General features: G+C 34.3%; 3 protein-coding genes across 5 annotated transcripts; all 3 read left to right on the forward strand.

The window, feature by feature from the left end:
* Nucleotides 1–353: 353 nt before the first annotated feature.
* Nucleotides 354–6086, forward strand: LOC141672132 (uncharacterized). Of its 3 annotated transcripts, none has more exons than XM_074478630.1 (10): nucleotides 354–539; nucleotides 774–825; nucleotides 943–1059; nucleotides 1486–1543; nucleotides 1767–1824; nucleotides 2438–2532; nucleotides 2630–2733; nucleotides 3228–3356; nucleotides 3884–5276; nucleotides 5854–6086. In XM_074478630.1, the coding sequence occupies exons 3-9, from the start codon at nucleotides 965–967 to the stop codon at nucleotides 5256–5258; spliced, it is 1914 nt and encodes a 637-aa protein (XP_074334731.1). In that variant the 5' UTR covers nucleotides 354–539; nucleotides 774–825; nucleotides 943–964; the 3' UTR covers nucleotides 5259–5276; nucleotides 5854–6086. The 3 variants fall into 3 exon arrangements, with proteins under 3 accessions (XP_074334731.1, XP_074334733.1, XP_074334732.1); XM_074478632.1 differs by having other exon boundaries at nucleotides 5858–6086; XM_074478631.1 differs by lacking the exon at nucleotides 774–825.
* Nucleotides 6087–7419: 1333 nt separating this feature from the next.
* LOC141672133 (bifunctional UDP-glucose 4-epimerase and UDP-xylose 4-epimerase 1-like) lies at nucleotides 7420–11420 on the forward strand. The gene is made up of 10 exons (XM_074478633.1): nucleotides 7420–7546; nucleotides 7791–7995; nucleotides 8196–8245; nucleotides 8948–9083; nucleotides 9621–9722; nucleotides 9840–10067; nucleotides 10270–10348; nucleotides 10528–10610; nucleotides 10711–10802; nucleotides 10959–11420. The coding sequence occupies exons 2-10, from the start codon at nucleotides 7801–7803 to the stop codon at nucleotides 11044–11046; spliced, it is 1053 nt and encodes a 350-aa protein (XP_074334734.1). The 5' UTR covers nucleotides 7420–7546; nucleotides 7791–7800; the 3' UTR covers nucleotides 11047–11420.
* Nucleotides 11421–13249: 1829 nt separating this feature from the next.
* On the forward strand, nucleotides 13250–13885 carry LOC141671634 (BON1-associated protein 2-like). Its single transcript, XM_074477911.1, has one exon. The coding sequence runs from the start codon at nucleotides 13250–13252 to the stop codon at nucleotides 13883–13885; it is 636 nt and encodes a 211-aa protein (XP_074334012.1).
* The last annotated feature ends 27 nt before the right edge of the window (nucleotides 13886–13912 follow it).

The raw sequence follows: 13912 nt of genomic DNA on the forward strand, positions 1-13912 counted from the left end.
GTTTTATTATAATGAGGGTATTTTTTATTAGTTTTAAAATATTAATGAATATTTGATACGAGTAACACTTATCATCTACCATCAGTACAAACAAATTTTTTTGTCCGAAATCAACATTATATGTAAAAAATCTGAAATTTCCCTTCTTTCACTCATTTTTCCACACAAAATGACACAAATCTAGGTAGATATAAATGGTGTTTATACCCCGATTAATGGCAAATAAACGTTTAAAATTGTAACGTGTGTGCAAGGTGAATTTTAAATCCAGGCCGTTAAATATTCATCTTGTATTTATTCCTTCTAACGTAAGCTTTTAGCTATATGCAAGCCGTTTTAAAAGATCTCACACACTCACTCTCACACACTCACACACACAAACACACACACTTTTTGACTCATATTATTTGTTTCCCGCTAACTCTATATATGGATCTTCATTTTTTTAATAACCCCTTTTAAACCCTAGTCTTATTTTACTCTATCTCTCAATCTCTCCCAGTCTCTCCCAATCTCTCCCAGTCTCTCTGATCCTCTCTGTAAGTATATGCATTTTTTTACACGTACATTGATTTTTTTGTGTTTATGGAAAATACCCTTTTTGTGTTTTTGTCATTTTGTTAATCTTTGATGTAAAGTTACAATTTTTGTGTGGTAATTGCATTGATTCTTGAATGTATTGTTTGATTATGGCTTAAAGATTTGATCTTTATGTTTTTCTTGGTGTTGATTTGATTAATTTATGTGTTCTTGGTTTTTTGTGTGATTTTTAGATTTGGGTATGTGGTGATTGGTGAAATGGGAGTTTGAGAGATTGGGTTTTAGGTAAAAATGTGAATTGGGTTTTCGATTCTTGATTATATGTATGTGTGTGTGTGTATCTGTGAGAATCAATTTTGGCGTGATGGTTGTTGAGATTATTGAAAGTTTGATTTTTGGCAGGAAGTGGGAATTTTTTTTAATCATGATTGTGAAGAAGGAATGCGAAGGTGTGATCGTGAAGAAGGAGATTGAGTTTGTTTCGGCTTCTTCCATTTCTGATAGTAGCTGTGATACCGGGTATGTTGCATTTGTTCTGGATTAGTGTTTGTGTTTGTTAATGTAGACTAGTTTGCAGTAAAGTGTTCTGGGTAATTGCATATTTTTTAAGTACTAAATTATAATTAAATAGTTGATATTTAGTCGATTTGTTAAATATTGAGTGTTTGATGGACTAATGTACTGCCTCTTGATAGATTTAGAGGTATGCACAAATCAATGGAATATTTGGGCTGGTAAAATATTAAATTTCTTCATCTGAGTTTTAAGAATCATAATTATGGGGAGGTTGGAAGAAAAAATGATTATGTTTGTAACTACTAAGGCATCATTTTGAGTTGATTACGGATGGTATTAGTTTTCTCCCCTGCATGCAAATTTTGTAACTACTAAGGCATCTTGCTTGACTGGTCCTAAATGTAACATTTTGATGTTCTTTTTTTATAGTTATAAAAGAAACAAAGCTGCAAAACGTTCATCACAAGCAGGATGGACTGACGAAGAGGTTGGTAGCTACGATTTCACTTATCGCATTAGGAACTTTTGTTTACATGATTGTGCTGTCTGTTGCTAAACAAGTGCGGAAAAAGTGTATAATTCCTTGCTGGTGTTCTATTTGATATGATTCATTAAGAAATTTGCACAAAATTAAGTTGCACCTATGTTGGCTTCTCGCTCTCGGTTATCTTTGTGTATGCAGCTATAATCATTTTATCTTACATTTGAAGGATAATCGATTAACTGATGTGGTGAAGAAGTTCAATGGGAAAAACTGGAAAAAAATAGGTGAGCATGGTATCCTTCTCTTGTTCAATGTTATTGTCTAATATTGTCTAATTAGTTGAATCATAATTCTAGTAATTGAAAAGATTTTAAATTTTTTTTTGCTCCAAAAAAGGATCGAAAAAAGGAGGCCTTGATATAAAGTTGGTCTTCCTTGAGAACTACCCTAGTTCAGAATTTATTTTATGGAGACCTTACTGTTCAATATAAATGACAACTTCAAATTGTTGTCCACTTCTATATGTCTAGCCCCGAAATTTCTAAGTTTTTTAATAAGTTGAACCAACTGTGGACGCAATTGGTTCTAGCTGAAATTGTTTAATTTTCATGCATGATGTGGAGAAATAGAAATGATATTCGATTAGTTTACAAATTAGATCACCAACAGTTAGAATTTGCATTCTTAGGGATGTTATATTCTGGCATCAAGTTCGGTTGGAATGATATCTGTGTCGATACTAATATTTATATTAATGACAAATGCAGTATTTGCTCAAAAATCTTTTGATCCTCTTACTGATATGAATCTTCTTTCAACAATTATAATTGTTTATCTTATATGTTGTAAGCCTGTACTTCTATAAATTAATTAATTTAACTTCTACATTCATCGCAGCTGAATTCCTTCCTGGAAGAACAGATGTTCAGTGCCTGCATCGCTGGCAAAAAGTTCTTAACCCTGAACTTTTTAAAGGACCCTGGAAAAAGGAGGTGTGCTTCTATTTATCTTCTGTTTTTATATTAAGTGTCAACGGTTTAGTTGAAACGCTGAACATGTATGTCAAATATGTAATGTTTATGCCTACAGGAAGATGATCGTATTGTTGAGCTAGTTCAGAGGTACGGTAGAAGGAAATGGTCAGCTATTGCCAAGTATTTACCAGGGCGCATTGGCAAGCAGTGTCGGGAAAGGTACGTGATACGAAGTAGTAGTCTTATTTTCAACCTCTGGCATGCAGTGTGCTGAATAGCTTGAACAAATTTTGTAAGCGAACAAGAATGACATTAAAGCTTAATTACATCATGTTTCTGTGGCCCGTGTAACAACATGATGTAATGACATGGTATTTTTTTGTACTTGCAACACAGAATTCTATTTAGAGGGTCAGTATATACTTGCTTAAGAATCCTGCAGCATAATAATAACCGAGACCCAGAACTCACAATAAATATCATTTTTATCATTAATGCATGCCATTCTCTTATCATCTTTTCTTTCTGCAACATGTTCAGACATTTCTTTGGTGGTCTGTAGTACTTAGTAAACAGCCCTCTTAATTGTTTTTGGGAAAATGTGCAGAGTGGATATTATGATGTGTTACTTACCAATATGTAATGGTAGTTATGTAGCATATGCAGTATGTATTGTGTTTTTTTATAGTTTATAGCATAAATATGTTTTTTAGGTGGCACAATCATTTAGATCCAGCTATAAAGAAAGAAGCTTGGACAGAAAGAGAGGAATCAATCCTTTCCTATTACCATCAAATCTATGGGAACAAGTGGGCAGAAATTGCAAAGTTCCTACCTGGAAGGTACATTTTTGTTCTTGTATACATCATACTTCAAAAGAAAGAATAAGAAATGCACCAATTAAAAAAGCCACTGATGCTCATCTTATGTTCTATTCAAGAACCCCCTTAGCACCAATTATTTTGATGTCATGAAGAAACTATATATATCAAGCATATCAACCAGAATATAAGTTGTTATTTCTTATAGTTAGTGACATTTTGGATGACGTTCAGAATTTCAGATCGCAAGGAACAGATGTAAGTTGATGACCTACTTGCACCTAAATCATTGTTTCTATAACTAATGCAATTGAAGCAGAAAGCCTAGTCTCACTCATTTAGCTGAAGAAAGTTCACCTTGTAAAATGAGTCTATGTTCATGCACCCTTGATTAGGCTTCTATATTTGTTATTTTGTTGACTTATTTTCCAACTTCCTATGTGCACTTGACTGTTGATAGCCACTGTTAATAAACTAACTTCAGTTACCTGTGATACTCTCATTGCTTCAGTAAAGCCTGCTAATCTATTATTTATTTTTGTGATCAGAACTGACAATGCAATAAAAAATCACTGGAACTGCTCTACGAAGAGGAGGCTGGAATATTTGGATTTAAATTTACCTTTTCAGTCTCCGCTGAGTGATGATCCCAATCGTGAAGCAAGACCTGTATCTCGGGAAATTCCTGTAGTGCAACAGGGTGTTGGTAAGACCATGTCCACCAATCAAAATGCTGCTGCTTTAATGAAAGTCTCTGACATTTGTTCAACGGATTTGACTCTTGGAAATGCATTTACTTGTGAAAACTGGTCCGAATCAAAATCTCCTAGTATTCGTAAGCAAGAGGAAATTAATCAGCCATTGAGCAGGGACCACTTTCGTGGTACAGGTGGCATAAGTAACGGTAAGATGGATCTACCATGGAAAAGAAACTTCCATACGTCTAATGTACATTCCCCGTTCTTATCCTCTTCATCAGCTATTACAAAGGAGACATCTGGTGGTATAATAAATCATGCTCCTCAAAGAGCTGTTCATCCCTTCACTTCTGGTAGAATGTTTGGATCTTGTAAAAGGCCTAGAAATGGCGATTCAGCTTTCTTAAATCTGGGATGTAAGACTGTTTCAGATAAACCCTGGATGGGTTCTTCGCCTGGATCTATCGTTGTTGAAACACCTCCTCCGCTAGATAAAAAGCATTATAGTTTTGAAACTAGTACTCACAAACTCTTCCAACCTTTCACTTCTATGAAAATGTCTGAGGATTATAAGAAGCCTAGAAGTTTGGATGGTTTGAATATCATCAATTTGAGACGTGAGTGTGTTCCAGGCAATCCCATGTTGAACTTGCCTCCTGGATCTGTTCAGTATTCCAATCATGTTGGACAGGGAACCAAAGTTTTTCAGACTCCACAGCTAGATACAAAGCACTATGGTTCCCTGTTTGATGGACCACCAACTGTGAAGAATATATTTGCTCCTGTCAGAAGTGATGAGCATTCAAATGTAGATGGCATCCCAAAAGCTAACAGTCTATCTTTCTGCTCAACCTCTCCTAACCTTGCACCAATCGCTGTCAGCACTAGCAGTCCAGAATCTATTTTGAGGAATTCAGCTTTGAAATATGAACACACACCTTCCATAATAAGAAAGAGGTCTCCAAAAGGTGGCAGTTGCAGTCCTGTTTGTAAAATACCTTTGTCTTGTGAATCCAGAGCTGCAGATAATAAGATTGATTTGGTGGATGCTAAGACCACTTCACATTGTCAGCTTCATAGATCAACACTCTCAGTTGCTGGTAAACCTCTGGAAAGGCGCTTGGAATATGCCTTTGATAGAGAATGGGATTCATTGGCCGTTAGATGTAAGACGCCTGTATCAGCACAATCAGAAGTTGTACTCGGTGCTAGACTGCAAGCGTGATATTGTCTTTATAGTTTGGTGAGTGAGACATTGATTATTCTTCCAGCATTTGTGATTATGATGCATGTACTAACATTTATATTTAATGTTCAAGGGAATAGTTTAAACTTAACTCTGCTCTTTCAAATTACATTTATTTCTTATGCCTAACCATGTCAGAACCCTTTGGACAAGTAACCTTTCTGTCACTTGTCTGTCAAATTTTTTATTTTTTTGAGAAGTAGATTATTAGTTCTTGAACCAACTTATACTCTCAAGAGTTTAGGTGGTTCTTAATGGATCCAGATCTTGTTGACTATATACAAATAGGTATCAAGCTTTCTACGCAATTGTAGAATTGTTTACCATGGAAACAAGTATTAAGATTTGGGGAGAAAGGTTCATCAGAATAGTACATGATTATCATCTAGGAAATATTGATCATTATATCTACCAGTTATTATTCTGTAGTGATCCTCCCTGCACTGCACCTGAAGTACTTGAATTTGGTGCCTGATCAGCTTCAGGAATTAATCATTCATTCATGTCTGAAGCTGTATGGTTGTTCTGTTATCTCTGTTACTACCTTGATGATTAATTATTTGATTTTTTTCAGGAAGAGCTTTCCATGCATCCATCATCCTGTACTCATGGACGATATATTAAGGAATGCGACTATCAACAAAGAAAGCGTGACAAGCATTTTTTGGCCAGGAAAAAGTTGAGATCCTTGAGAAACTATCCAGCTTTAGGAGTATGAGTGATTTAACAGAAACTCCTTTTCTGCTTAGTTTCTATACAATTGACTTTATCCGAAAGAAGTTTACAGTAGACTATTTTTTTTATATATTTTTAAACATATGGATTTTACAGTATATGGGAAGATTTCCCATGGGGGTGGTGGTATAAGAAAGCATAGTATAGATTCGAATAATATGCAGTTCATCTCTACTCATATGAAAATTATGTGATGATACAACTATTCTCAAGCACTGTATCTGTGCTTCTGACATTTGTTAGAACTTTTCGCTTATTGAGATGAATGTTATGCAGCAAAACTTTGAAGGTTAGCAGGTATAGTTCTGAAACACACTCTTACTTGTTTTTCATTTTTATCATCCTTACTGCTTGAGTTCTCTATGAAAACGATATGCTACTATGCGTACATCTCAACCTCTCCCGACTCTAAGTAATGAACGGTAACTCATGAGCGGGATAAACTGAGTATGTTTTTGTTTAGTTCATATACATTATGTACCTTACCATCAGTTTGAGATGTGATCAGTTACTTGAATTTGCATCACTGTCAGTTGGAGCTAAAATTGACAGGAAAGCAACAAACAGAATAATAAACAAGATCATGCTTGCTTAGGTTTCACATAATGAGGGGTGCCTTCATTTAAAAGCAAAAGCTATAATTTATTTTATACTACACGTGATTATTTTACCAAATTATTAATTCGGACCGTCAAATTTTACCAATAAAATAATTCACATCACCTTTTAAATCCTTCAAATTTAAGGGTCATCTCTGGCCAACAATAGACTTTACTCAACTGGATATAAAATGTCTAAATTTGACTTTATTTCTTAATTTCTCAGAGTTATATACTCTCTCCTCCGTTCAGCCCAATTTGTTAGAAGTGCTGAACACGCACTTTAATTTTATTATAAAATTATAAAATATAATTGTCTATTTTTTTTAAAAAAAATCTTCTAAATAAATATATATAAGGGATTTTTTCATAAATAACTAATTTGCAGAAAATATTAACAAAAATACGGATCAACTGTTACAACCTCATATGTAATCTGCGTCCGTATTTTGGCAAATATTTTGCTGAAAAGTAGTATTTTTGGTAAATTCTCTATATATATATAATGTTCAAATTTTTATAAAAAAATTTAAAAATAAATTTTAAAATTATAATTTATATTAACCATAAAATATGAGCCAAATATGAGAAAAAAATTATTAATAAATGGACGGGACAAAGGGGTATTAAAATTCTGTAAAATGTAATAATAATATTTTCTGGAAAAGTTTTTATTTTCTAATGCGAATTTATGGACACTAACACCAAAGGTCCCCTCATTTCTCCCTTCAAATCAATAAATTAGTTATTTAAATTATTTATTAACAGAAAAATAAAATAATAGTTTTACATTTCCTGTCTATAAATACACACCCCCGCCATTACAAAATTAAGTTTCCAAAATAATTTCAAACCATTTTCTCCTCCACTTTCTTGATTTGCTCAATTTCCAGCTCTTCAATTCTCTCTCCCCTCTCTATCTTCCTTTCTTCTGTAAGTATTCATCTCTCTCTCCCTCTCTGCCTCTCCCTCTCTCTCTGTGCGTCTCTCTCTCTCCCTCCCTCCCTCTTTCTCTCTCTCTCTCTCTCTCTCCCCCTCCCTCTCTGTCTCTCTCTCCCACTCTCTCTCTCTCTCTCTCTCTCCCTCTCTCTCCCCCTCTCTGTCTCTCTCTTCATAATGGGCTATTATTGATTTTTATATTTACTTGTGAAACTTTCTTGTGAATGTATTGTTTCAGGTAAAGAAACATGGGTTCATTGCAACAGAGTGTTTTAGTTACTGGAGGGGCTGGTTTCATTGGAACACACACAGTAGTGGTGCTACTTAATCAAGGCTTTAAAGTCACTATTCTTGATAATCTTGATAATGCTGTTGAAGATGCTGTTGTCAGAGTCAGAGATTTAGTGGGCCCTCACCTTTCCCAGAATCTTGATTTTCACTTGGTAATTCTTGAATTTTTCTTCTTTTTTTTTGTCATTTTGTGCTTCTTGATTTTTTTATTATATTTTTGTATTTTTTGATAAAGTTGGTTTTTTAATATTTACTTGTAATTTATTTAGTTATCTTGGATTGTCTATAATTATATATTGATGATGATGATGATGTGTTCATTGTGTAATTGTTTGTTTGATTATGATTGCAGGGAGATATCAGGAATAAGGATGATCTTGAGAAGCTGTTTTCGAGAACTAAGTAAGTTTTGCTGACATTCGAGTTTTGCTTGCTTTCTTGATTTTGACCATTGAATGTATGATATATTAAAGGCCATGTAGAGTTATAGTGATTTTTATTTGCCAAATTGAAGTAAAATGTCGGATTTATGTTTCTTGCAATAGTCTTGATTAGATTGTGGTTTTGGAAAACTAGGTTTTGCTGACATTCGAGTTTTTCTTGCTTTCCTGATTTTGACTATAGAATGTGATGGTAAAGTAAAGGACATGTAAAGTTAGAGTGATTATTATTTTCCAAATTGAAGTTAAATGTTGGATTTATGTTTCTTGCAATAGTCTTGATTAGATTGTGGTTTTGGAAAACTAAGTTTTGCTGACATTTGAGTTTTGATTGCTATGCTGATTTTGGCCATTGAATGTGATGATATATTAAAGGCCATGTAGAGTTATAGTGATTTTTATTTGCCAAATTGAAGTAAAATGTCGGATTTAGGTTTCTTGCAATAGTCTTGATTAGATTGTGGTTTTGGAAAACTAAGTTTGGCTGACATTTGAGTTTTGATTGCTGCGTTGATTATTTAGACCATGGAATGTGATGGTGTATTATAGGCCATGTAACTTTATAGTGATTGTTATTTGCCAAATTGAAGGAAAATGTTGGATCCATGCTTCTTGCAATAGTCTTGAGTAGGCCATGGTATGTTATTGACATATTATGGAATAGGTTTGATGCTGTTATCCATTTTGCTGGACTTAAGGCTGTTGGGGAGAGTGTTGCTCATCCTTTCCGTTACTTCAGTAACAATTTGGTCGGATCAATCACTTTGTATGAGACAATGGCCAAGTATAATTGCAAGAGGGTTAGTCTTTTCCAATCTTCTCTTTGTTTTCCTCAGGAATTCGGGAATTTTCCTTTGTCTTTTCCTTTAATAGTTCATGGAATTCTTGATGTCTTGAAAATGTGTTCAGTGTGCTATGTAATGAATTAGCTTTGATGTTTCATAATCACATGTATGCCGTCAGTATTTTTTTTTCATTTCCGTGATAATTGTTATTTAATTTAGAATCTAAATAATGAAAGGACAAGGAATCCTCATATTCCCACTCCCTATATATTTTTAGCTATAAAAAAATGAAATAAATGATCCTGTGTGAATTCAAAATGTCTTGTTTCCACAAAAATTCTCACAGTTGATAATTAAATTCTGTCCACGTTGTTGTATATATTTTATGATTAATTAATTATAAATCTGCTTTAGAGTTGTATCTAGCATCCAGTATATCATTTCTAGAGTTTTGTACAGTACTTTGCTCAGTCGATGTAGGCATATGCTATATGTTTATATAACCGTGGCCTCTCCTTGATTAACAAAGAGTCTGATACTGTGATCTTGTAGTTGGTCTTTTCATCCTCCGCAACAGTTTATGGGCAACCTGCGAAAATTCCGTGCAATGAGGATTTCGATTTACAAGCCATGAATCCATATGGGCGCACAAAGGTGCACGATTTAGTCCCCTGATAGTGTTCTTTCTTTATTTGGCATGCCAAAGTTTAATCTCTTTAATATATTTTCTTAATACAAAACTTAATTTAGCTAATAATTGTGTTTCACTAGCTTTTCCTTGAAGAGATTGCACGGGACATTCAAAAGGCAGATTCAGACTGGAGAATCATTCTGCTAAGGTATTTTAATCCTGTTGGGGCTCATGAGAGCGGCTATATTGGTGAAGATCCAAAGGGCATTCCAAACAATCTTTTGCCTTACATACAACAAGTAGCTGTTGGCAGATTACCTGAGTTGAATGTATATGGTCATGACTATCCCACACCAGATGGTACAGCGGTATGTAATCGTTTCATTATTTTTATTGACCATTTACATCTTTTAATAGAAAGGATCCATCTTTTATTAGAAAGGATTCATCTTTTAATAGAAAGGATAAGCGCAAATTATATGTTGGCCAAACTCATTTGGTCTACTTGTAGGCATGTAGCTTCTTATAATTCAACTGAACTTATGTTCCTCTAATCCTCTTGATAAATAGATCCGCGATTACATCCATGTTATGGATTTAGCAGATGGTCATGTTGCGGCACTTAAGAAGCTCACAGCAGATGATATAGGTGATTGCTTCTATTTCTATATGACATTAGCTGATACAATTGCACTGTAGGATTTTGTTATTGATTTTTTTAAGTTATAAAACCTTTTGCTTAAGATATTATTTGACCTCACATCTATAATTTCTTGTAAAAGTGGTCTTCCTAATATGGTCCTCTCGAAATTTATTATGTATGCACAGGTTGTATTGCCTACAACCTGGGGACTGGTCGCGGTACATCTGTGCTTGAAATGGTTGCTGCATTTGAGAAAGCATCTGGAAAGGTGACCTCTCTTCTTAATTCTTTCTGGACTACACACAATAAGACACAAGAAAACTAAAGCAATATAAAAATGCAGTCAATTAACATTTTCTTCCCTTCAGAAAATCCCTATAAAGCTATGTGCAAAGAGGCCGGGAGATGCTACAGCTGTTTATGCATCAACTGAGAAGGCGGAGAAAGAGCTGGGTTGGAAGTAAGTTTACTCTCTACTTTATTTCTTTACAGTATATTAGTTCCCTGGTATCTGATGCTTCCAGACCAGTAACTACATTAATCTACCTTTTGGAGACTCGAATTCTTTTTATAAAACCAGTTTGTTCTTAAAATTGTTCAAATATTGTATATTCAGGGCAAAGTATGGTGTAGATGAGATGTGCCGTGATCAGTGGAAATGGGCAAGCCAGAATCCATGGGGATACAGTTCCAAACCTGAATAGCAACACCCAAACACATACACAGCGTCTGCAAATTGATTATGACACCCCTTACATACTAGAAAGGGTTGTTAAGCTTCCCCGGATATCCACTATACTGTCATTTGTTTTCTGTGAATCAAAATGGTTTACAAGAAGTTAGTGAATGCAAAATGAATAATACCAGTGAACCGATGTGAAGTTTGTGATAACTGAGGTTTTACATATTGATCGTTGATCTTTCGATATGCTGTTGTTAGTAGTCATTTACTCTGAAGAATAATAGTTCAAAATAGTGGCTTATTGTTCGGATATTTCATATATATGTCTCAGTAGCAGCTGCAAATCTATTGCTTTGGAATCTTTCTTGTTAATCATCTGTTTAGTCTTTCTGTAGACATTTTCTTGTACATACATGTTAGAAATGTGTGGCTGGTGGCAGCATAACAGGGTGGAATCCTTGCCGGAAAGCAAGGAAATGAAATTCTTTGATATCTCGGCCCCTTCGAGTTCTTGTTCTGCAACTGGGTGATCCTCTGGATATCGATATCCTGAATAATATGCAGATAAGCATAAGCTAGCAAGAAACTTCTTGTGGGCTTTTAGTTCTTGACTTAGTAACAAAACATTGATACTGATATTCAATAATGGGAAATAGAGCAAAATGTTACTCATGAGCGTAGAATGGTCCAAAATATCAATGTAAAATGGTCCAAAATATCAGTGTAAAATGGTTCAAAATATCATTTTTGAAAATAATGACCCAAAATATCAACTCAAAATATCACATCATGTAGCGTTTAGGCAAAAAACTCAAATATTACTCTTTTTTTAATTTTTTAAGTATAAAACGAATTTGAGTTCTGAAACCAAACACTACATTAAGTAGTGTTTGTTTTGGTCCCAAACGCTACTTTATTTAGCGTTTTATACATATATATATATTTTTAAAAAAATATGACCTTTTAGTATCTGACTTTGTTACAAACAAATGCTATCACAACCAGCCAATAAATTAATGACCTTTTCCCAGTTTGTTCCCCACACATACAATAATTTTTCCTTCCCATCACTATCCACGCAAATTTTCTTTCTACGCATTAATTTTTAAACCCTTCATTTTGCCAGCAATTGAAGTCACAAGTACGTGTATTACATAAACTGTATTTTCCATACATATTCCTGGATAACGACTACTCCGTCGATCCCAATTTATCAGTCACGTTTTACTCAATTTTGACCAAAAATTTCATAGATAATGTAATCGAAAAAAATTATAAAGTTTATATCATTAGAAAGTACATGTAATCTATATCTATACTATAATAACCGGAATGAGATATTATTTGGAATGCTTTTTTTGGTTAATTTGGTTATCATATTTATGACCGTCGATGACCGTCAGATCTTTTTAATCAAATAATCAAGACTGTTGGATTCAAATATTAAAAGAATATACACAACTTAAACTCCCAGGTTCGAATCCCGCCAACAATAAATATTTATATTATTATTTATACACTACTAAAACTCCCAGATTCGAACCCCGCCAATAATAAATATTTATATTATTATTTATACACTACCCAATATTCGAATGCAGCCAATAACAAATATTTATATTATTGTTTATAAATATATTAATAAGGTATAATGATCCAAAAATATATATTATAATGTTAAATAATATAAAAATATTAATGACGTCTCATGCATCGCACGGGTTGTAAGGCTAGTCTACTTTAATACTCATAATTCAGTCTTTTTTGTCAATTTGACCGCAAAAAATCAAACATGAAGATAAATTGGGGCTAGGAAGTAATATATACTACTACCTCCGTCCCAAAATACAAGTCCCTTTGACTTTTTACACGTACTTTAAGGTCTATAAAAGTCATAGTTCCGTGTTTTTTTTAAAAAAATTTCTTTTCTTGAATTAATATTTAATATGTATATTTTTATCGAGGAAAAGAAATTTTTAAAAATAATTTGTAGAGCTATTATTTTTATTCACCTTAAAATACGGTAAAAAATCAAAGGAACTTGTATTTTGGAACGAGGGAGTAATGTTTAACTGTTTAAATCTCAAACTCCCAACTATTCCACACCAGGAAGTTGCACCCTCACTAGCTAGTGAAACTCTCAAGAACCCTCCTAACTCACCTAAGTTGCATATATAAGTCACATATCTGTGTTTGTGCATTCACCAACACAGGAAGATTACGGAATGGGGTGCCCAGTTGTGACGATGGAGGTTACTATCATATCGGCTCAAGGCCTCAGAAATAGAAAGAGTCTGTTCTCCAGCCGCAGAATCAGACCATTTACCAGTCTCAGCACCAACATCAACGGTAACAAACACTATCATGTTTACAGAACTCAGGTAGATAATCACGGTGGTGCAAATCCTACCTGGGGCGACAAGTTTCAGCTGGCAGTCGATAAGGTCACGTTCGAATACAGTAACATAATATCGTCTTTTGTGTACCTAGAAGTTTTCACTAAAGGTCTAGTTGCAGGACAGTCTCCACTGGGCTGGTGCCAGATTCCGGTGACTGATATTGTGAATGAATTGTACCCTAAAGACGGTATTCGCAAGATGAGTTACCAGCTAAGAAACCGAGATGGTTCTAGGGGTCAAGGAGTTATCAATATTGAAGTCAAGTTGACAGGGTTGTTTCATGCAAGATTCCAGCGGCTTGAACGGCCGGTGAAATGCAGTGGGGGGTTGCCACAGCATGATGTGCCGGAGACCGTAATCGGTATTCCTGTAACTCCTAGTGAGAGTAGAGATTTTTTGTCCATAATTAACATGCATAAGCTGGGTGTATGTCAAACGCAACAAAGATGGTACTCAGTATAATGTATATAACTTGCCTAAAAGATGGTA

This window comes from Apium graveolens, chromosome 7 (genome assembly GCF_009905375.1).
Source record: "Apium graveolens cultivar Ventura chromosome 7, ASM990537v1, whole genome shotgun sequence".
Lineage (NCBI taxonomy): Eukaryota > Viridiplantae > Streptophyta > Magnoliopsida > Apiales > Apiaceae > Apium > Apium graveolens.